The sequence below is a fragment of the Populus alba genome, chromosome 10 (genome assembly GCF_005239225.2).
Source record: "Populus alba chromosome 10, ASM523922v2, whole genome shotgun sequence".
Lineage (NCBI taxonomy): Eukaryota > Viridiplantae > Streptophyta > Magnoliopsida > Malpighiales > Salicaceae > Populus > Populus alba.
This window is the reverse complement of record NC_133293.1, coordinates 19,634,370-19,656,576: the sequence shown is the minus strand read 5'-3', so window position 1 is coordinate 19,656,576 and position 22,207 is coordinate 19,634,370. Positions and strand designations below refer to the sequence as shown.

Below are 22,207 nucleotides of genomic sequence, written 5' to 3'. Positions count from 1 at the left end.
ATCAATTTTCTCGAGTAAACCTGCGGACAATGAATTCATGTAAAGCACACACGAGGAGGGACAGTTTCTAGGTTGATTGTTGACAGTAGAATAAGCATGCTGCATCTCGGCATCCCATCCTTGTGCCTCTAGGATCACGGAGTGCGTGGCTGATCTTGAATCCATGCCCGAAATGTCCAATCGATATGAAGCACCGCCCTGTATTGACCATCTAGAGAGTCTCGTTCATTTTCTTACCCCGGAAAGAACCCCAGGGCGGAGGCGTCCCTTCTGCTTGTCGTTGGGAGGGAGGTCTCAGATCATATGACCTGTCATTCGTATCCCCTATCAGATGTCGTTCGAGAAAATAGTCAACAGTATTGACTCTTGAGTGTTGATGACTTGATTCTCTTCTTTTCTTTTTCATGGATACCTTGCTCGTATTCCCCCTCCAAATTTAAAACAATACCCAAACAAGCACCAAATCATCCCTTCCTTCCCTTCTATTATTCCCCAAATTGTCCTTTTCCCATTCCCAAAATCAATTCCTCAAAAAGAATCAGAATAATCCAAATCAAGATAAAACCTCCTATTTCTCCCTCTCACAGCCCAAAAAAAACCTAGCAATGATCGATCCTCACTCATTCACTGATTCTACTCACCCCCTAACCACCCACGTATCCCTCACTCTCTACTTCCACTTCCCTTCCTCCACCATCCACGCCACCGCTCTCCTCACCCTCCAAACCCCACACACTGGCCCGCTCTCTCTCGACACTCGCTCCCTCACCATCCACAAAATCCTCGACCCTGCAACTCTAACTCCTATCCCTTTCGCTCTCTCCTCTTCTGAACACCCCATCAAAGGCCGACTCCTCACCGTTTATCTCGACAACAACTCCTCAGCTCTCATCCTTTACTCCACCTCCCCTTCCTCTTCGGCCCTCCAATGGCTCTCTCCGCCCCAAACTTTCAACAAAACTCACCCTTTTGTCTACACCCAATGCCATCCTGTTCACGCGCGCTCCGTTTTTCCTTGCCAGGATACGCCTGCCGCGCGTGTTTGTTACTCTGCAAAGTTGAATCTTCCGCGGGAGCTTTCTGCTGTTATGTCTGCTAGGCATTGTGACCGTCATGACCCTGTTGGTACTGATTTGGATGGGATGTTGACGAATGAGGAGTCTGGATTTGGATTTGATTTGAAGTCGTTGTGGTGCGAGGAAGGGAGGGTTGTGGAGGAGTTTGTGATGGAACAGCCAATTCCGCCGTACTTGTTTGCGTTTGCTGTTGGGGAATTGGGGTTTAGAGAGGCGGGGCCGAGGACAAGGGTTTATTCGGAGGCAGTTGATGCGGTTTTGGATGCAGCTGCGAGGGAGTTTGCAGGAACTGAAGAGATGATTAGGCAAGCGGAGAGGTTGTTTGGTGAGTATGATTGGGAGAGGTTTGATTTATTGGTTTTGCCACCGAGTTTTCCATATGGTGGAATGGAGAATCCAAGGATGGTGTTTTTGACTCCTACCGTGATTAAAGGGGATGCGAGTGGCGCGCGGATGGTGGCGCATGAGTTGGCTCATAGTTGGACTGGGAATTTGATCACTAACAAGAATAATGAGCATTTTTGGTTGAATGAGGTACAGTGAGTGTTTGCTTTTAAGATTTGATTTGACTATTTGACTTCTTCTTTTTCGTGATTCAGTATCAGTTTAATGGCCGCCTCAAATAGTATCTCTTTGTATGCTTAATGGATTTTTATTTTATTTCATTTTCCTTTGTATGTGTTCTTATCTGATGTACCAAATGTGTTGCCTCTCAGTGTCTGTTTGTGGTTGACTTTATTTACGAAAATTGTTTGATTTTGTTTACTGGTTCAATAAATTTTCTCTTATAAAATATGGCATTGAGGAATTCATGCTAGTTTAATTGCTCTTTACCTTTGTAATGCTTATTGTTTGGTATGATTGTCGAAGTGTTCAAGAGGGACATGTTTTAACTTTTAACTCTGTGTTGGATGAGGGAAACTATGAACAGATGTTTCTGATATATTAATTTTGGGATAAATGTCCATGTGTTATGTGCTCTTAAACTTCCAATAGCCCATGGTTATTTGTGTGCCGTGCTCAGCAATTTTTGCTCCTTGTGAGTTATAAGTTTCTGATTATGAAACTAGGGTTTCACAACATATGCGGAGAGGAGAATTGTTGAGGCCGTGCAAGGCGAAGATATAGCTGCTCTGAATATTGGAAATGGTTGGAGAGGTTTGAATGAGGAAATGGAGAGGTTCAAGGACAACATGGAGTTCACTAAGCTAAAAAACAATCAGGAAGGAGTGGACCCAGATGACATGTACTCTCGAGTGCCATATGAGAAGGGTTTCCAGTTTCTGTGGCGCATTGAACATCAGGTATATTGATTTATTTCTTGTTTGAACTTGGAGATATTTCAAACAGTAATATTCTTACTGGTTCTGTTTTTACCCTTGAGATTCTTAGATTGGAAGACCTGCTTTTGACGAGTTCCTCAAGAAATATATCGCCACGTTCAAGTTCAAATCAATTGACACAGAGACATTTCTTGATTTCCTGAAAGCCAATGTTCACGGAATAGAGAAAGATATTGACCTTCAGCTATGGACCGAGGGCACTGGCATCCCTCCAGATGCTCATGAACCGGTTTCAAACTTGTATATAAAGATTACATCACTTGCAAAGGATTTTAAGCTTGGGAGGATGCCGAGAGAGGATGAAGTTGCTAACTGGACAGGGCAGGAATGGGAGCTGTACCTAAAGAACCTGCCCAGAGCTGTTGAAGCCTCACAGGTAATGACTTGATTCTCTTATCAATTTCCCCATGCTAACCCCCTCCCTTCTTGTTGCAAAAAGTTTCTCGCCTGCAGTAATTGGATTTGAAGCATCAAGACTAGTTTCAAAGGCCTTAATCATATCCTCGCTTTCTTAACTTAATAAAATAGATGTCTCGCCTTAATTTCTTGGAACTTTATTTCCTAGCTACTTTGTTTTTCCACGTCTGCTTGTGCTCTCTCATTGGAGGTAACCCATGCTAAAGACCATTTAGATCTCTGTAAAATTCTTGTACATCTTTGCCTGGTTTTTGAGCAGGTGTGCGTGTCAATTGTCAAGGTTTTTACCTTGGCGTGCTAAGCTTCAAACAAGCGCTCATGGGCTTTGAAAGCAGAGCAAACTTTTTTCTTGCTAATTGTTAAATTTTTGTTTTTTTATTAATGGGGTGTCTGGGTCAACTTGCCCGTACTCGACTAATCTTACAGGCCTTGAAGTTAACGATCATGTAAATTTTCAGTTGCTCTGAGGGAACTCAAATTCGTTTACCATTAAAGAGCAAACCCAAAAACTAACTAACTAGTTGATTTTCTCCTCGTCTTTTACTTATTGTTGTCATTCATCAAGCAGGTGCTAGCCTTGGATGCACGCTATAGGCTGTCGGAATCCAAGGACTATGAGGTGAAAGTGGCATTTCTCCAACTGGCAATCTCCTCCAGGTGTAGAGATTACTATGGTGAGGTGGAGAAAACATTGAAGGAAGTTGGGAGGATGAAGTACCTCCGCCCACTCTACAGTGGTCTCGTTCAAGGCCCTGGAAACGAAGAAGAGAAAATCTTGGCCAAAAGAGTGTTTGCTGAAGCTCGTGAATGTTACCACCCTATAGCTCAACGTACTGTTGAGGCAATCTTTGCCAAGCACGTGTAGGATGGCTATACACCACAATATGGTAGCTGGACCTAAACCTTTAATGTCCTGAAGGCTAATAGTAGGGGTGTTCACGGTTCAGTTCGGTTTGGTTTAGACTTAAAAAATCAACCGAACCGAATTATAGTAATTTTGTAACATATTAACCGAACCGGACCGAAAACCGGTTCAAACCGAACCGGACCGGTTCGGTTAAATCCGGTTTTTTTGCAAAAAACCGGGAAACCTAATCCCATTTTTTTTTTTATTTTTTTAAAGCTTACATTAAATTGAGCTTTTACAGCTTTGAATTTACAGATTTTTGCCATAACTTAATATAATGAAGAAGCCCATATATGATGAAAAAATGCCGTGCCAACTTGAGAATTACAAAACTATTACAGATTAGCAACATAATTGTAGGTTTCAAGAATATCATTAGAAGCACTTAACAGGGAGTCTTACTCGTAGATGGATATTTTTTTCAAATCTGGGTATAGGATCCATCCCAACTGCCTTCCAGTTAAGCATTACATCGTGCATAAATTGCCAGCCACTGAAGAATACCCCACCAAAAATAGATAAAACCAAAGAGAAATTGTAAATAAATAATTCTCACAACATCCATTACAGTAATCGCAACATGAGCATACTATAGCAAATCAACAACCTTGTAAATAAATATAGGAAATGAATACATAATAGATCTACATAAATTAAAAAAAAAAAAGTAAAAAGAAACAAAAAAATTAAGAGATAAAGATTGAAGAGAGGGGGGCTGCTGTTTGGTTGTTAATCCATGAGCTTAGTCGACTATGCTTAGAGAAAAGAACAAAAAAAATAGAGAGATGAGAGATAAGGATGGTTCGTTCACTAGATCTACTTCGTGGGAGGAGAGGGGGTTGTGCTTAAAGCCTTAAAAGGTTGAGAGAGACGATAGATGAAGATGTTGGCTGGGGAAGGGGGGCTGTGAGAGAGGTTGAGAGATGAAGATAAAGACGGGAGGCTGTGAAAACGATTGAGAGATGTGAGAAAGGTTGAGAGATGAGAGATGAAGATGGGGGTTGTGCTGAGATGAAGATGGTGAAACATGGGTGGCGGCTAGGGTTTAGAAAGTATGTGGGGGAGAGTAAACTGGAGAGAAGAGAGGGATGTGCTGGTGCAACTTTTTCTATTTATACTAGCCTAGTTTAGGGACCATTTTTTTGAACCGGTCCGGTCCGGTTAACCCGGTTTCTGCACTACAAAACTGAAAACCGAACCGAATCGGGGTTTTTTCTATATAATCTAATCGGTTTAATCGGTTTTATTTTTCAGTTCGGTTTTTTCGGTTAATTTTTTGTCGGTTTTATCGGTTTACTCGATTTATCAGTTTTTTTGAACACCCCTGGCCAATAGTATCATCTCTGGTCTTCTTAACATGTGCATCTTTCTACACACCATCCTCCAATATCTAATGAGACGAGGCAGTGTTAATAAAATATCTTCTTTGTATTTTGATACTTGAGTGTATTGTATTAAAAGTAAGGTTATGATTGTTTTTTAAAGTATTTTTTATTTTAAAAAAATTATTTTTTATATTAGTGTATTAAAATGATTTAAAAATATTAATTTAAAGTAAAAAAAATTTAAAAATTAATCTTGTAAAAAATGTTTTTGAAAGGAAAAAATAAATAGGGTTTTCACTCCTCAATAATTCTACTGATTTTGCATGACTATTCTTCTTCCTCAACTGTCAAGATGGTGCATCATGTTTTTTGTTTTAATGTATTAATGTTAAAAATAATATTTTTTTAAAAAATATTATTTAAATGTATTTTTAAATAATTTTTTTTAAAAAAATCAATCTTTACTAAATTCTAGAATGGAGTTGAAGTTATATTTTTTAAAAAATTTTGTTTTAATATTTTTTCATGTTTTTAAATATATTAAAAATAATTTTTTAAAAATAAAAAATATTATTTTAATATATTTCTAAAAACAAATATTATAATTAATTATTATTAAACCTTTAAACACCCGGCCGTGGAGATGCTTCAGTTGATCAGAATTTTCTGTTTGATTTTTCATATCAATCCAGAAAGGGTTTGTTATTGCTGCAACCATCGCTGGAAACATGGGCCGCTGGTTGCAAAAAAATGAATCCATTCAATTAGTGCCCCGTCTAATTGCTCTCGTTAATAGCATTTCTCTAGTTAGAGTAACTTTTTAGATTTAGTGTTAGTATTTAATTTTTTTATTAAATTTGCATTTTTTAAGATCGGTTAGAAAAAGGTTTTAGTCGACGTGATTTTATCCTTAAAATAAATAAAAAATAGCTTTTCTATTATTTTTTTAAAAAATAGATTTTATCCTGGTTTTATCCTCAGTTGTTCTTTAAAAAAAAAAAATTGAATATTTCAAAAACTTTGAAGAATGCCCCAGGTAGAAAACTCTTAATATTTGAAAGTTCTATAATACCGTTATTGTCTATCTGTAAATCAACGGCTGGAAACTGAAAAGATGGTAACCATTAAAGGCACACGTGGATAAACTTTTATTATAATTATTATTATCTCCTGGAAATTCGATCTCGCGGAATAAAGAGGTGAGATCCACGAGCCCATTACGTCAATACCTCCTACTATAGTCATGGGCTGTGATGGGTGTGTAATAAAGCCCAGAAATATTGAACCAGGGCCTGTTGTCGTTTAACATTTTGATATCATAACCTATGATTTATATAATTTTTATCGGTGAGCGAGTGATGAAGGGCTGTTTGTTTTTTTTTTTTTTTTTTTTAAAAAAAAATTTTAATTAATGATTTTTAAAAATTTTAAATAATTTTAATATGTTGATTTTCAAAATAATTTTTAAAATAAAAAATTAATATTTTAATATATTTTCTAATAAAAAATATTTTAAAAATCAATAATTACTACCCCTGAAAATACTCTTTTGAGGTGTTGACTTGACTCCATATAAAATATAGATTCTGTATAAGTGAAAAAAAAAGAGTTTTATAATTTCCTTCTAGTATAATAGAGGTGAAAAAAATTAATGATTCAAAGATTTTATAACATGAAAACTCATGTCATTGTATTTGTTCCTGTAAAATTCGTCAACTTTTAGTTTTTTATGACACCTTAAAATTCTCCATGAATACTCGAGACTAGACGGGAATTCAATTTCAATGCCATTAAATAAATGTTTGCTAGCGACCAGCAATCCAGAAAGCCGGGGCATTGTCTTGAGTGATTGTTAGGAGCTGAGTAGCTTCTTCTTTCTTTCTTTTTTCTTTTTTATGTATTTTAAAAATATATTTTTATTAATTTGTATATTTTTTTAGTTTTTGATGATTTTAATATACCAATATAATTTTTTTAAATAATATATTTTAAAACAAAATAATATTTTTTTTCAAAATACTCTACACTACAATACTAAACACACTGTGTTTAGTCCTCTTTTTTTTTCCGGATGAAACTACTCCTTAATATATATATATATTATGTAAATTATAAATCCATTGATCATTGAATCTCTGCAGGGGTGCAGATTAATTTGGGAGGTTATTCGTATATTTCGAGCCACAAAATATTGCGATTTTGTCATAATTACCCGTAGGTATTATAGTTATAGCAACTTCAAGTTTACAAGTCAGTAGAGTATAACATTTAAATACTTATCAGCTTAGAATAATTAAAAAATATTTGTTAACAATTTTAATTCTATAAAGCAACAAATAATTTTTTTTATTAAAATCATATTTAATCACTAATGATTTATTCTAGAAGATGGCGATGTATTCTTGAGTGATAATTCTAAAATAATAGCAACAACTAGCATAATCATGGATGGATAATCAATTAAATTATTGAATAACAACATAAATTATTATAAGATTATATAACTTATATTTTTAAACAACCATTCAAATTATGCAAAACAGTACGCTGCAATGAGTTACCCTCCTCACCAACAAGTAGGACCCACAAACTCTAACCTCAGATCCTGACATGGACGACCCAGATCCAATCTTCAGTACCATCGTCCACTGGACCCCACGTTTACGACTACGGTCATTATTCTGACACGCCCCACGGTCTCTCCTCTTCTCCCCTCTCTCTGTGTTTCATTTCTACTAAAAAAATATCAAGTTTTTTCAAAAAGAAACAGTGAGCAGGGAAGAACAAACCAGCCCTCCTTTTTTTTTTTCTCTTAAAAAAAAATGGACGATTACACGAGAGAAATGATGGACCTGAAAACTCTCGTCACTCGAACCCTAGAGAAGAAAGGCGTCCTTGCTAAGATCCGGGTATCAAACCTTCAATTTCCTTTTTATAACGATAATAAACTGAAAGTAAAATGGTTATTTTGATTGTAAAATCTTAATTCTGTTGTCTCAAGCTAATTAATTGAGAGCCAAGGTACTTTTTCCTGGTTGGATCTCGTCTAGTGGGTAAAAAAATTGGATTTTTTTTAATTGGATGATTTTTTTGCTCTGGATCTTGTTTTCTTTGTTTGGAATTGAAATTAGGTCCTTTTTTCTCGTAGTGGATGGGAGGAGAAACGGTATTTTTATATTTTGTAGCTAGGGTTTTGTGTTTCATGCAAGATCAAAGCTTTTGTAGTCTAATGTGAAGTTAAAGGTCTCAAATTTTCAGTGAATTAGATGGCTTTTCCTTCTTCCTTCTTGTAAATTTTTATGCGTTTTATCTGTTGTCTCATGCTAAATTTTTGTCCAGGAAGTTTTCAATGAAGCAATTCTTTTTCGTTTTTTATCCTAAACTGTGTCAATTGAGTCTAATTAAATTGAAAATGTAGCCTCACAGTAATCTCTTCTGCGTTGGTCACTTGGTCTTGTTTCGCCATTGTCGATATAGTTTTTAGTTTCCTTTTTATAAATTTCTGTATCTTACTTGTCTACTCTGTTGGTAGGCTGAACTCAGGGCAAGTGTTTTTGAGGCAATTGAAGAGGAGGATAGGGTAATTGAAAAAGATGAAGGCTTACCTCCTGCATTACTGGGTAGCTGCAATGATCGTGCTAAACAACTTCATGCTTCTCCATCAGGTCGCTCCTTGAATTCACAGCCCTTTCCATCTTTGTCTGGCGACTTTGAAAATGTTAAGCCTTTTCTTTAATTATTTTTTGTTTAAATTAATGTAATCCATGATAGTATGTTTATGTACATTGGTAGCATTTTGTCCTATTTATGAGAGCTTGTGTAAGGTCTTGAAATAAAGTTGGATTGCTTTAAATAATGGGGGGTAACTGACTCGACAATTTATTTTTCTCATGGACTAATATTTATGTTTCGTATCAGTCTATCGTGTTAAATAACAATTTTGATGCAGGGGGGACAAACTAGGAACCCCCCCCCCCCGGCCCATCCAGAATACTTTTTTGAAATCTCCTTCACAGGCAACTAAAACTTTGAAGCTTCGTGAGTGGACATGCTTTTGGGGGCTGAATTCAAAAGTTATGTTATTTTAGATTGGTTTAGGCTGTCCTTCATGTTTTCCTGTTAGAATCATGAGAGTATAGAGGACATTACAGGACTGCTGGTCTTTCATTGGATGTTGGTTTTTGATAAGACATGATATCAAATAGCTATTCTCCATTTTCCCAATCCTAAAAAATGTGTCTCAAGTAACTTGCTTGTGGCGTTTAAAGTTTCTAGTGATTTAAGCATTTGTGCATGTGTTTTTTTCTTGTAAAGCAAGAAAAAGACGACATACATAATTGTTTATGTATGTTCTGTTGATTTTTCTTCTGAAAAATGCAGGGAGGCTGCTAACTGCACTGATATGTGAATACTTAGACTGGGCGCAGCTAAACCATACACTAAAAGTCTATCTACCAGAATGCAATTTGGTAATCATGTAATTTATCAATGGTCTTTTCACAAGATTTTTTAACAACTTTGGTACAATGTTCATTGCACTTAATTTGTGAATATTAAACAGCAATCCTTACTTTCCATTGCAGCAAAAAGATTCTTGGAAAGCTGAGCTGAAAGAATTTAGTAGCAAGAATGGATATGATCTGAACAGGAATGGAGATAGCGGCCCTTTGCTTTTGGATGTTCTTGAAGGATTTTTGAAATTTGAGGTTTGTCCTTGTTTGTAGCTGCATATCTACATATAAGACTGATCTTAGGGGAAATAAAACTGGCAATACGGTGCTGGACATCTGGCTATAAATGTAATACAATACTATCTCTTTGGATATTTGATTATTTTTTAGACTGATCACACATAATAAGAGGTATTGGTGCCTGAGTTTGTAAAACCTTTTCATGCATGATATTAGGGAATATGGTGAGCTAACATGGATGGTTTTTGTTTTGGTCTTATCTCACTTGGATGAGTGGAGTAGTTTTATTGTCTAAATTTGGGGCGGAAACGAGCTTGCTAATTTTTGACAGCCATATAGAATTTAAAGTTAGGTTCTTAATGGTCCAGTCATGGACAGCCATTTCTTATCTTTGGATATTATGTGCTGCAAAAGCTTAGGAGCTAATTTTCAAGTAGATTATTTGACCAGTTTTAGTTGGAGAGATTTTGGTTCCTGAGAAGACTATTGACTATAATCTATCACATGGTTTACTGTTGATTGAAAGAACCTAAATAAACTGAGTGAGGACAAGTTCCCACCAAAAGGACTCTAGGAGGCAGAAGAGAGGAGAAGGGAATGTGTAACCGGGATGAATTTGTTAGTTGGATACATCTGTGTGCTTGGATGATCAGATTAACACTCATGAGAAAAGCTTTTGACAGTTTTAAAGCCTAAGAGATGTGAGTTGAAGATTAATGTCTCAAGTCATTGAGCCGTAGTTCTCACAAGCTTAACTGGAGAATATGATGACTATCAGGAAATGCACAAGAAGAATGAATCTGAATGAGCTGATGTGGAAAAATGACATAACATGAAACTAATTTTGAGAAGCCTGTGGTCATAGATGGAGCTAAGTGGAAATTAAGGATTTATTTAGTTAATACCAAGTGGCTGAGATGTAAGGCTTTTGTTCGGTACCATTAACTCTTATACTGAATGTTCATATTAATTAAATATAACATGCATTCTAAGTGGCAATTTAGGATTTATTTAGTTAATTCCAAGTGGCTGTGATGTAAGGCTTTTGTTGGGCACCGTTAACTTTTATATTGAATGTTGATATTTAATTAAATACAATATGTATTTTTTTGTAGGAGATATCTTTTCTTGGAATAAAAGGTTTTAAAGCTTTATCCAAAACTCAACTGACTATATTGCTTGTGCTTGTTAATGTTTTTATCTCCTGATAAATTTTCTCAAACCATTCACTATTAATTATAGATGAAATCTTGTTTTTGACAGAATTTATCACAAGGAAGGGGTGCTGGAAGAAGAGTACCAGAGGCCGAGTCCTTATCCAATGTAGAGTCTAGGAATATTCGAATGCGAAGACCCTCTTCATCATCTGTTGCTGGTGGCTTACCTCCACTGGGAAGGTTCTGGGCCAATTCCAACTTTTAATTTTTCTTTCCATACCTTTATTTTAGATGGTGTCTTGATATTTTCTTCCCTACACTACTCATAATTGTTTCTGTTATGCTCATGTTTATGCCAGGCCAGCTTCTTCCCTGTCATCTGGTGAGTGATTAAAATATGCATTACTTGCTCTACATTTTCTTTCCTTGCCATTCCCGGTTTCTGATACCTTCCAACATCCAGATAGGAGAGCAGGGTCTTCCATGTCTGGTTACAGGAAAGATGATTACAGTAGGAGATATGACAGTGAAGAACTTCCGGAGGATGTGATTCAAGCTTCTGCTGCCCTGGAAAACCTTCAGTTGGACAGAAAAGCTCGGAATCTTACTTCATCTTGGAGGTTTGTTTCTCATACTTGCTTCTATGAGATTCTTCCATTATGTACTAGTTAAAACGTATTTTGGATGTGCTTTGATAATAATTTGCGTCTGGAGCACTACAAAACAGACTGGGAAACTATAGATCACCATTTATTAAAAAATTGCTGAATTGGGTGATTAGATTGTTATGAAGTACTTTTTCATTCTGAATATTAACATCTTCGAAGCAGCACCCCGAGAATCCTGAGACCGTATTTTGATTGGTTTACCTTCAATCCATTCTTGTATAGATGTTCTGAAGTAGCTAAATTGGTAACTAGCTAGCTAGCAGTTGTGTACACTGCGAATAGATCTTGCATAATTAGAGGCCTTAACATGGTTCTTATAACATCATCCTGATGAACTGAAGTTCTGCATTTGGGAAAAAGTTAGCAACATGGTCATTGTATTTCTAATGCCAAAGATTCTGTTTGCCAAGGTAGCCTCATGCTTGTGTTTTTTAACTGATTAGCCAGAAAAACTCGTGACCTTATGCATTGGGTTTGGTTGCAGGCATGCTGGAGATGTCATCAATGATGATGATGGGAGGGTTGACCATATATAGCTGAATGGCATCCTCAAATGATGCAGATGTAGCTTAGTGTGTTCTTATCTTTATCCATTGATGTTTTATTATAAGCAAAAGGAGGGTAGCGATTTGTGTAATTCTGATATTTTTTTCTTTGGTTAATTATATTGTGAGGTGTTCTGGTGATTTGGTGATTTTTCTTCTTGTTTTTTCTTTTTTAATACATTTTGAAATCTCGATTAGTGATAGCCAGAAAATTTATGTGCATAAATTGCCATGAATTTTTCAGCTGATGCGTGGATTAATAAGTTATCAGCAAGGATGAAAGATCAAGCCTCTTAAGAGATGCCTTGAGCTCATCTCGCCACCATAAGAGCATGGATAATTCCAGCTTTTTATTCGTGATGCGAAAGCATCCTAGATAATGGCAGAATCATTTGAAAACGTACGCAGCGCGGCTTGCCTCCTTGATTCGAGAGAAAGAACCTCTGAGTCTGGGATCATGTTGTTTTGATGGGAAACAAATTTTGTTAGTTCACAAAGCAGAGTGTTTTTTAATAATTATTTTTTGTTTGAAAAATATTTCAATATTTTTTTATAGAAATATTTTATTTTTTTATATTAATACATAAAAATTATTAAAAAATATATCAAATTTTTTAAAGTACAATTATTTTAAAACAAATTAAAAAAAAGAAATCATAGGTAATTATTTTTTGTTCGGTTTGTTTTTTATATAAAACAATTAAGCAAATTAAATTAAAAAAAAATTGAAATTAGTTCAAATTGATTGGTTTCCGTTCAATTTGATTTTTTAGGACAAAAATCGGTCCAAACTAGTTTGATTTAGTTTTTTTATTTTGACTCGGTTTTTTTGATTTGGCTCGATTTTTTTTTTTTTTGATTTTTTTTTATTTTATGCTTATAAAATCAAAATTGAACCGAATTAGTTGATTTTTTAAAAAAAATTTAATAGGTTTTTTTTTACTGTTTGATTTTTTCGGTTATTTTTTTCCAGTTTCTTAATTTTTCAGTTTTTTTCTCACCCTTGCCTAAGATTATATCCAAATCTAGAGCAATATTGTTTTCAACAAGCTATTTTTCATGATCATGATCATTAGCATCTAGAATGCCTTTTTCTTGTTTCATGGAAAATAACATGAAAAAAAAGGGCTCATCTCAATTCTCAAGCCATGATATTTCTTTACTGCCGAATTTCAAACCTTAAAAAACGGTCTGTGTAATAGTTGATTATATGTTTTGTAACCCGATAGGATATTTTAAAAATTCTTGTTTTTTTTTTTAAATATAAATTTATTATTACTGTTTATTTATTTATTATTTGTGAATGGATAATGAATAATCTTGTATTAACTAGTTTATATGAATGCCAACCTTAGTGTATCGAGCACATTATTTATCAAGTTCAGGGTATTTTACATGTGATGTAACATAATTAAAAGTTGCTATTTAAAACCATATTAAAAAATATATTTTTTAGAAAATAACCTCACTCCCAGCCTATAGACATCTTCTAAACTTAAATTAAACTCTACATTGGATTTTAGTCGGATTAAAAGAATAATTATATATATATAAAAAAAAACTAATAAGTATCCCAGCACACACCTGAACCCCTCGTGACGGAATTTCAACGTCAACTTTAAAATCACGTGCTGTCTCTCTCTTCACTTCGAGGACAGTAAAAAAACCTCAAGTCCCCCAACCCCAGCCCATCATCAATCAAACACAGAGCCTCCTCCTGCTTTCCACTCGCCCCCTCTGTTTCCAAAAAAAAACAACCGATCTATCCATGGCAGTTCTATTAAGAAACCCTAAACCCATAACAAGAACAACAACATGTTCAATAAAACCACTCTCTTCCTGTATTTCTCGAAGTTTTTCCTCAACTACGTTGAATTCCGAAACTGACCTCAAAGTACCTTCTTTTTTTTCTTGCATTTCCCCCCCTCTCCGTCAAGAACCTAAGGACAGAAATGTCCAATGGGTGTTTCTTGGCTGTCCTGGTGTAGGTAAAGGCACCTATGCTTCCCGTCTTTCCAATCTTCTCGGTATTCCTCACATCGCCACCGGTGATCTGGTCCGCGAGGAGCTCAATTCCTCTGGCACACTTTCCTCCCAGGTACTCACTCTTGGAGTATTGAATTTCCGTATCTTTTACTTTTTTCTTGAACTCTGAATCTTTGCAGTTGAGATTTGCATCGTAACTTTATTAATTTTGCCAGAACTGAATTGCATTGTTAAGTTTATTGATTCTGTTAAAGACTGCGTTTTTGTGGAGATTGTGACATCGACTGTTACCTGTTTGATATTTTTGTTCTTAATGGGGAAAAATCCCAGGTAATATCATGGTTGGGCCCCACATGATGGGACCGCATTTGTGTTGAGCTGATAGTGCGGGTCTGGTTTTCTGTTTGTTGTTGTACTGCAGCTTAAGGAGATTGTGAATCAAGGGAAATTGGTTTCTGATGAGATTATTATAAGCTTATTGTCGAAACGTCTTGAAGCTGGAGAAGCTAAGGGTGAGTCTGGTTTCATTCTTGATGGTTTCCCTCGAACTATTAGACAAGCGGTGAGTTAATTGTTATTTTCAATAGTTCTGTTGGCAGTTGTCTATGTACTCTCATTAATATTGAAACTGATAAAACAAGCCTAGTTGTAAATGATTAGCTGGTTGAGCGCTTTGAGGTTTCTCATTTGCATCATTTGAGTTAGTTCGTTATGTTAAGTACTTCATTTCCTTAATCACGTCCCTTTTAGACAATGTAAGCTATCTGATGTTCATGTTCTGTTCATACTACAGGAAATATTAGAGGGAGTAACAGACATTGACTTGGTGGTGAACCTAAAGCTTCGAGAAGAAGCTCTGCTTGCAAAATGCCTTGGGAGAAGGATTTGTAGTCAGTGTGGAGGAAATTACAACATTGCTTCCATTGACATCAAGGGTGAGAATGGGAAGCCTGGAATTTACATGGCTCCACTTCCAGCCCCTCCACAATGTGTACCGAACCTTATCCAACGAGCTGATGATACCAAAGAAGTTGTGAAGGAGCGACTTCGTATTTACAATGAAATGGTATTACTCATCTTTCATTTTTCTTATGTGTTTTATTGTTTTAATCTAATCATCATATGAACTTGTGCTCATAATTGTGAAGTTCTATAGCAAGCCATCTGTTGACTGGCCACGAGTAATATGTAGGATATCATCTTCTTTTGAAGTTTGTTGTCCCAGATGATTATGCTTTATAACCTTTGTATGATACCTAATTGTGTATTCAGAAAAAAAGTGAAATGTAACTTTCTGTCTACTTGTTTAGACCACTGAAAAATATGCAGATGCTTGATATGTCTATTATGATTTCTCTCTAAGGGCTTCACTTTTGGAGAGATTATCAGTGAACTTGTATAGAAGTCACACAAAAATGGTCGTATTATTACAAATGAATTTGTAAGAAATAGCTCACACGTGTTTTCACTAGAAGAACACAAACTTTTTACTGACATGCAATAAATGAACCCAGTCTACATGCTGATATCCACTCAAAATATATGGCTGACTTGCATTCGTAGAAGACATGTCATGCTAGCCCTTGTTTCTCACCTGCAGTCAAATCACTTTGCTTGCACTCAAACGACATTACATCTTTAATTATAGAGTGCCCTACATCTGTCTACTCTTGCACTTAAAAGTGCTCCAGGTCTTTCTCTCGTATTTTATTTTGCTCTGAACAACCTCAAGGCACCTCGTTGCAGCTTCTCTCTTCTACACTTCCATCATCTAAATATCCAAGCAATTAATTTTTTCCATGACTGCAACTGTTATGATTTTTATATTCTTTCACTGTGACAAACACAAAGGACATGATTGCAGGAGCAATTTTTATTGGAATTCTATGGTACCGTGTCCAAGTGGAGTTTTCATTTCCATTAATATATACACAGTCATGAACTCTATGGCTAGTCTTGCAGTTAATATTTTTGTAGTTTTTTATTGTTATTGTCCTCATTGTCAGTATAATCCAGGTGATCCTTAGGTGTACTTTTTTGCATCTCAGCAGTGGTTTACACTTGCGAGAATTTAAAAAAAAAAAAAAAAAGAGGAAAAGAAATAGTGGTTTATCTTGATATACCTCGTGGGAGAAGGCAGGGATCACTGTTTGGTGTTCCCGGGATGCATGTACAGTGTAGTTGGGTACATTTGATTTCAAATGCATTGTGTTCTATTTTAAATGTATTTCCATGGTGTGTTTTCTCAACATATAAATGCGAGAAATTTCTTATCAATACATACATGCCGTGCTGCATGTTTCCTCTATTCCCTCCACCACCCTTTATCGTATCTTTTGATGTGGTAAATAGGAATCAAAATGTTGCCTTGGAATTGGAATATTGGGCGGAGAAGTGCACACTCATAATAATGGGACCATTAACTTCTGGCATAAAGTATTTCTTTTTAGCTATTTTGACATAACAGCTGTAATTGTTGTTTGTACAGCAATTACTGACCTGCCATCTTTTAACTGTATTTTTCCTGCAGAGTCGACCTGTTGAGGACTTCTACCGCAATCGTGGGAAGTTGTTGGAGTTTGATCTTCCTGGAGGAATTCCAGAATCCTGGCCAAAGCTGCTGGAAGCTCTGAATCTTGACCACGAGGATAAATGCACTGCAGCAGCATGAACTCCTGTAGTTCCATAAGATATTCTCAAGGTCAGTTAGGTCATTCTTTGCAAGCGGGAGACTGCATGCATATTATTTAGATAAAGGGGGTTAACAGTTATTTTAAATAATCAAGCGCAAACTATTTACAATATATTTTATTGTTTGGAGAGCAAGGAGACCTTGTGCACTGCTGGTGATGTTATTTGTTTGTTCGATGGATTGGTTTGTAATGATTAGATAGTGGACAAATGTCAGTGCCATTCAATTTTGCTGTAACATTTGGTTATGAAGTTTGTTTTCTAGGGTTCTTTGAACAGAAAGAGCAAACAATAGAGGGAGTTGAATAAACAGCATTATATGACACGGAAATACTGTGTTCTAGTTTTGTTTGGACTCGAGCACCTTTCCTTCTTGTTGTTACATTAACTATTGTGAGATGCTGCCTGCTATTGCTGTTTCTTGCTTGTGTTGAGACTGGATAAGTAGTTGGAGTTCCCATGGTTAACCTTGTCCTTACAATATACTTGTTACACAAAACACCAACACTCTTGTTCACTTTCTGAATGTTTTAAGAAACAAAATGCTCACCTAACTCCTTAGCTTCTGATCCATCGACATGCTTTTTTCTCATCTTCTCACAGTTTGTATTTCTCGATATGATGGTTCACTCCTTTCAGGTCAACGTGAAGCATCCTAAATTGTGTTCTCGACATATTTGCTTATATCTGTTCGGGTTTTTTATTTTTTCCATGTGAATTGTTTTGCCTTTTCTTTACGGATATAATTTCTATAAAACACCCGTTACATGTTAATAATTGTGCCACCAATATGTTCCTACCTGGGGCTTTAAGGATTTCTTTTGACTGATTTAATTTTCGTTAATGTTCAGGTGGTTTCTATGTTGAGGATGAATTATATACAGTATTATCATTTAGTTTCCCGTTTAGGTATTCAAGTCTCGTCCTCTTTTCTACCACTGGTGGAAGTATGACGCAAAAATAAAGCTGGATGGAGCCAGATTATCGCCATGGTAACGTGTGCTAGGATATTGTAAATGTTCAACAGGAGGATCAAAATCCATTACATAAAATGTTCTGAATCAGATAGAAACTTCATAGATTCATTTTGGGTTGGGTGCCTGGGTTTTGCTGTCTTCGTTCGATGAACCGAGTGTTTTCTCAGTTATCACACCGTTGACCAGATGCCAAATTCTTTGGGGATAGGCCGGGAATGAAAAACTAGGAGTGATAATTTTTTGTTTGGTTTGGTTTTTATTAAAAAAAAAAGAGTAATAAAAAAAAAAGCTGAAACCAAACTAAAATTAATTCAAACCGACCAGTTTTGATTTTGGTTCGATTTTTATTAAAAAAAGTAACCAACTAGTTAAAAAAAAAACTGAAACCGAACTGGAACCAATTCAAATTGATAGGTTTTGGTTCGGTTATTTAAGAACAAAAACCGGTTTAAATTGGTCTAGTTTGGTTTTTTTGATTTGTTTAGGTTTTTTTCAATTTGACTCGGGTTTTTTTGGTTTGGCTCGGTTTTTTTTCTGGTTTGGCTCGGTTTTTTTTATTTTTTCGGTTTTAGAGTTATAAAATTGAATTGATTGGTTTTTAAAAAAATATAATTAATTTAATCAGTTTACTTTTACTTTTTTTTATTATTTTTTCTGTTTTCTTGATTTTTTAATTCTTTTCTCACCCTATCAGGAATCCATTTTGCAATCAGATTATAAATACTCGTTAAAAAGCCCTTGGACCCACTAAAGTTCCCTTCTGCTATCGACCCGAAGCCGAAAACAAACTGTGCCCATACTTTTCTCTCTGGATTGCTTAATCGAAAAGGCCCATTTAGCGTCTGGCGTTTTTGACTCCCCTTTGCCTCATCCTAGCTTGAGCGGTCTCGGGAAGTGGAGAAAACAATCATAAGCCAACGAGAGAAGTGAACAAGGGAATTGGATTAGTGCCAGTGTCAAAAAATTAAAGATGAAGTTTTAGAGTTGTAGAAGTACAGCAAAGCTAGGAATAATAGAAATGGCTACTCCAGTCTCAGCTGGACTGGCGTGAAAGAATATCTTAGTGTTTTGCAAGGAACGAGCTTGAAATAAACAAATTTAGATTGGATCAGAACATTATAAATTAGAGTTTAATTTTTTTCACGTATTTATAGGATTTTTTTTTCACATTATTAATTTGAGGCTTGGAAGGGATAATAGAAATACTTTTCATGTGATTATTTGAAAGAATAGAAGTCAGTACAGGGAAAAAAAAAAGAGAGATGGAAGCATGGAATTTTATTTGGCATTTAGAATAAACAAACCTAAATCTAAACGTCCCGTCGTGTTATTGTATTATTTTTTACATGCTTTCGATGTATTATATTTATTAAAAATAATATTGATATTAATTTTGAATCGGGTGTGGGAAAGATTCTGATTTGATTTATTTAATAAATGACTTAATCTTTTCAGGGTGATAATTGGTTTCATATCATCGTAATTTAATAAATTATCATGATTGTATCATAATCGGATTGAATTGTGCTTAAGAGCCGATCTGTTGATGACCCTATTGACTAATTATATAAAATAATAATAATAATAAACTCATCAATTTTTTATTATGGACCCTCTCCCGTTTTATTGTGAATTAAAACAATAGATTTACCATTTTATCTTTGTTGTCACGAAATTCAGAACTTTGTTAGAGGTGAAATGGTATTTTCTATGGAATTAAATTATCAATTCAGAGGTTCTAGGTCTTTTCACTTCTTAACTTCTTGGTAAATTTATTAAACTGCCCTCGATAACTAAATTAATTGAACTTGATGATAAGGGGCTTTTCAACATTTTTTGCATTGTAAAATATCAAAATTAACCTTAAAATTATTTTAAAAAAAAGTTACGGTGAAGGGTGTTTTCCTCGTTTCTTATGAATTTTTCAGCAATGAACAAGTTGACTAAAGGACATTTGAAGCTAAATTAATTGAACTTGATGATAAGAGGCTTTTCAACATATTTTTCATAGTAAATATCATAATTAACCTTAAAATTATTTTTTCTTAAAGTTATGGTGAAGGGTGTTTTCATCATTTCTTATGGTTTTTTCAGCAACTAACAAGTTGACTAAAATACAATATTAGTTGCACTTGAGGTCTTGGTCCAGCGGTTGAAGGGATTTGTTCCCTTCCTCTGCATCTTGGGTTCAAACCTTACCGTGCACGCCTGTCACCCCGCGGTGCCTTACATGCTCACTGGGTTTGCAGGATGTTCAGTGAGCCGTGAGATTAGTCGTGGTGCACACAAGCTGGCCCGGACACCCACGTAAATCAAAATAATAATAATAATAATAATAATAATAATAATAATTTAGATGAAAAAAGTTGTTGGCTTTCTGAGCTTCTCAAAGTACTTTTCTAAGCTTCTCGCCGCCACCCCTCCTTCAATATGATGTGATGCATGTTATCGCTACTTGCATAGTGGAGCTCCAACAATGTATTCCCCCTCCCCCATCTTTTTCTCATTTGACGGGTTTGGAAAACATGTTGTTCATACAATAATTCAAAACAATGTGGTCATTTGTTAATTTTTTCATATTTCATTTATATTTTTTTTACTGTATCATATTACTTTATTTTAATTTTATTATTTTTTTCCCATAATTTTCTAGTTTTTTTTTCAATCTCACTCCTCAACGTTTGAATTCTTTTTTTTTTAGTACCATATTAGGTTCTTTATTTTCAAATATATTTTTTGTTTTTTTTATCTTTTTTTTTTCAATTTACCCCTCTTCATTTGGTTTATTGGGAATATGACTTCATGAGTTTTTCAAGGTTTGTCTTTTATGGTTTAATTCGATTTCATGATCCATGTAATAAGTTTGAAAGACTACACTAAGTTAGATTCATTCTTTAAAAAAAAAATTATTTATGTTTTCATTTTCATCATCAGACACTGTGTTGATTGGGATTTGCATTCATTATTTTTTCACCTTTCTTTTTATGACTGTATCGTTAGCTTATGTCTCAAGTAATGGATTTGATGAGTTTACCAAGGTTGGCTCATGAATTTCTTTTTGTTTGCATTGCTTTTTTTAAAAAAAAAAATTTTATTTTTGTGCTCGATTTCATTCATTTGATATTTGGTTTACTTGAGAATCAAGCCTTTTGATCTCATTTGAATTGCTTTTCATTGAGTTATCTTGGTTTCACGAATAGATTGTAAACTTGTTTTACTAGCTTGAATAGATTCGAAGCGATGTTTTTTAATTTTCTTTTTAATTTCATCACTTAACATTTTATTTAAAAGGAATTGAGGTTAATTGATTTTTTAATATTGCTTTCCATAGACTATCTTAACAAATAAGATCACAAGGATTTTTCAAGAACACCAAAAAGATATATTTCTACAGTATTGACATGAACCTCTCTTGTTTTTGCATTAAATCATTGCCCATTTTTTTAATTTTATTTTCTAATAATATTATTAAATTAACAAATTTCATCAAACCCAATCAAATTAATTACCTGAATCTCATTATTTTCCCTGCTTTTTTAAAAGTGTGAGCATGGCATTGGCATCTTTTTTGTGTCAGATAAAAAAATTGTCCCGGCCACGGAGGAACACGTGCCATCGATCTATCTAATTAGCTGCTAATTCTTCTCGGTCCAGTGATATTGGATTTTGGTGCTCCCCACCAATTCAACTCCAAAACCAGGGCGAACATTTCACATACCAGATTACAGCCCGGCCCGGCACCATATTCCTTGAACCCTGAACCCGATAACCCGACACTTTATGATGATGTCATCGAAGATATTTTCTTGCTCGCGTGCCTCCTCCTTTTCTCTTTCCTTGAAAAAATCAGCGGTCACTAAGGATACTTCCGTCATCACAGAACGCTCGCGTCCTCCCAAATGCAAGAACATCTTTAACTCGCTGCACACCGCGCCACGTTTCACCATAAGATCTACCGGATCCTCTCAACATCTCATCACCCCCTCCATTCGCAGTCATCAACGCTCCATGTCAGCGAATGAATTCCTCTGCCCATATACGCGGGCGCATTCGATTTTTATTTCCAACAGTGGAGCCTCATCCAAATTCTCCACCAGCCACTCTCAAGTGATTGCAAAGTATAAATAAATATAAATAAATCCTAGTGCTTCCGACTTCCGAGGGTTAAATAATTCAATCCCAAATTTAAATTCTATTATTAGCCTTGTTCGTAAAAACATTTTAAATTTATAAAATACGCAGCGATGTTATATATCAATATGTGATTAACATGGTTAGATATTCCTTGTTTTTTTTTTTTTTTTAAATGTAAGGTAATAGCCCTTTTACATAAAAAAAATTTAATAAAAAAACGAGTGCAAATAAAAATATTACTAATCTGACACAGTGCGCTACTATGATTTTTTTTTAAAAAATATAAATTA

General features: G+C 35.1%; 3 protein-coding genes across 5 annotated transcripts; all 3 read left to right on the top strand.

The window, feature by feature from the left end:
• Positions 1 to 344: 344 nt before the first annotated feature.
• On the top strand, positions 345 to 3,995 carry LOC118059921 (leucine aminopeptidase). Its single transcript, XM_035072947.2, has 4 exons — positions 345 to 1,610; positions 2,147 to 2,380; positions 2,469 to 2,795; positions 3,405 to 3,995. Exons 1-4 carry the CDS (start codon positions 606 to 608, stop codon positions 3,699 to 3,701), a joined length of 1,863 nt encoding a protein of 620 aa, XP_034928838.1. The 5' UTR covers positions 345 to 605; the 3' UTR covers positions 3,702 to 3,995.
• Positions 3,996 to 7,769: 3,774 nt separating this feature from the next.
• On the top strand, positions 7,770 to 12,270 carry LOC118059920 (protein TONNEAU 1a-like). Its single transcript, XM_035072946.2, has 8 exons — positions 7,770 to 7,977; positions 8,601 to 8,733; positions 9,449 to 9,537; positions 9,652 to 9,774; positions 11,023 to 11,156; positions 11,276 to 11,298; positions 11,380 to 11,536; positions 12,069 to 12,270. Exons 1-8 carry the CDS (start codon positions 7,891 to 7,893, stop codon positions 12,118 to 12,120), a joined length of 798 nt encoding a protein of 265 aa, XP_034928837.1. The 5' UTR covers positions 7,770 to 7,890; the 3' UTR covers positions 12,121 to 12,270.
• A 1,505-nt stretch (positions 12,271 to 13,775) lies between these two features.
• Positions 13,776 to 18,021, top strand: LOC118059919 (adenylate kinase 1, chloroplastic-like). 3 transcript variants are annotated; one of them, XM_035072944.2, is made up of 5 exons: positions 13,776 to 14,227; positions 14,537 to 14,677; positions 14,909 to 15,181; positions 16,646 to 16,816; positions 17,658 to 18,021. In XM_035072944.2, exons 1-4 carry the CDS (start codon positions 13,898 to 13,900, stop codon positions 16,784 to 16,786), a joined length of 885 nt encoding a protein of 294 aa, XP_034928835.1. In that variant the 5' UTR covers positions 13,776 to 13,897; the 3' UTR covers positions 16,787 to 16,816; positions 17,658 to 18,021. The 3 variants fall into 3 exon arrangements, with proteins under 3 accessions (XP_034928835.1, XP_034928836.1, XP_034928834.1); XM_035072945.2 differs by having other exon boundaries at positions 17,716 to 18,020; XM_035072943.2 differs by lacking the exon at positions 17,658 to 18,021 and having other exon boundaries at positions 13,778 to 14,227; positions 16,646 to 17,171.
• Positions 18,022 to 22,207: the final 4,186 nt, after the last annotated feature.

Coding starts and splice junctions, on each gene's coding strand:
- LOC118059921 (XM_035072947.2), top strand. CDS start 606: ATGATCGATCCTCACTCATTCACTGATTCTACTCACCCCCTAACCACC. Junction 2,381..2,468: donor TGTGGCGCATTGAACATCAG/GTATATTGATTT, acceptor TGAGATTCTTAG/ATTGGAAGACCTGCTTTTGA. Junction 2,796..3,404: donor GAGCTGTTGAAGCCTCACAG/GTAATGACTTGA, acceptor TTCATCAAGCAG/GTGCTAGCCTTGGATGCACG.
- LOC118059920 (XM_035072946.2), top strand. CDS start 7,891: ATGGACGATTACACGAGAGAAATGATGGACCTGAAAACTCTCGTCACT. Junction 8,734..9,448: donor ACTTCATGCTTCTCCATCAG/GTCGCTCCTTGA, acceptor TGAAAAATGCAG/GGAGGCTGCTAACTGCACTG. Junction 11,299..11,379: donor AGCTTCTTCCCTGTCATCTG/GTGAGTGATTAA, acceptor TCCAACATCCAG/ATAGGAGAGCAGGGTCTTCC.
- LOC118059919 (XM_035072944.2), top strand. CDS start 13,898: ATGGCAGTTCTATTAAGAAACCCTAAACCCATAACAAGAACAACAACA. Junction 14,228..14,536: donor CTGGCACACTTTCCTCCCAG/GTACTCACTCTT, acceptor GTTGTACTGCAG/CTTAAGGAGATTGTGAATCA. Junction 14,678..14,908: donor CTCGAACTATTAGACAAGCG/GTGAGTTAATTG, acceptor TTCATACTACAG/GAAATATTAGAGGGAGTAAC.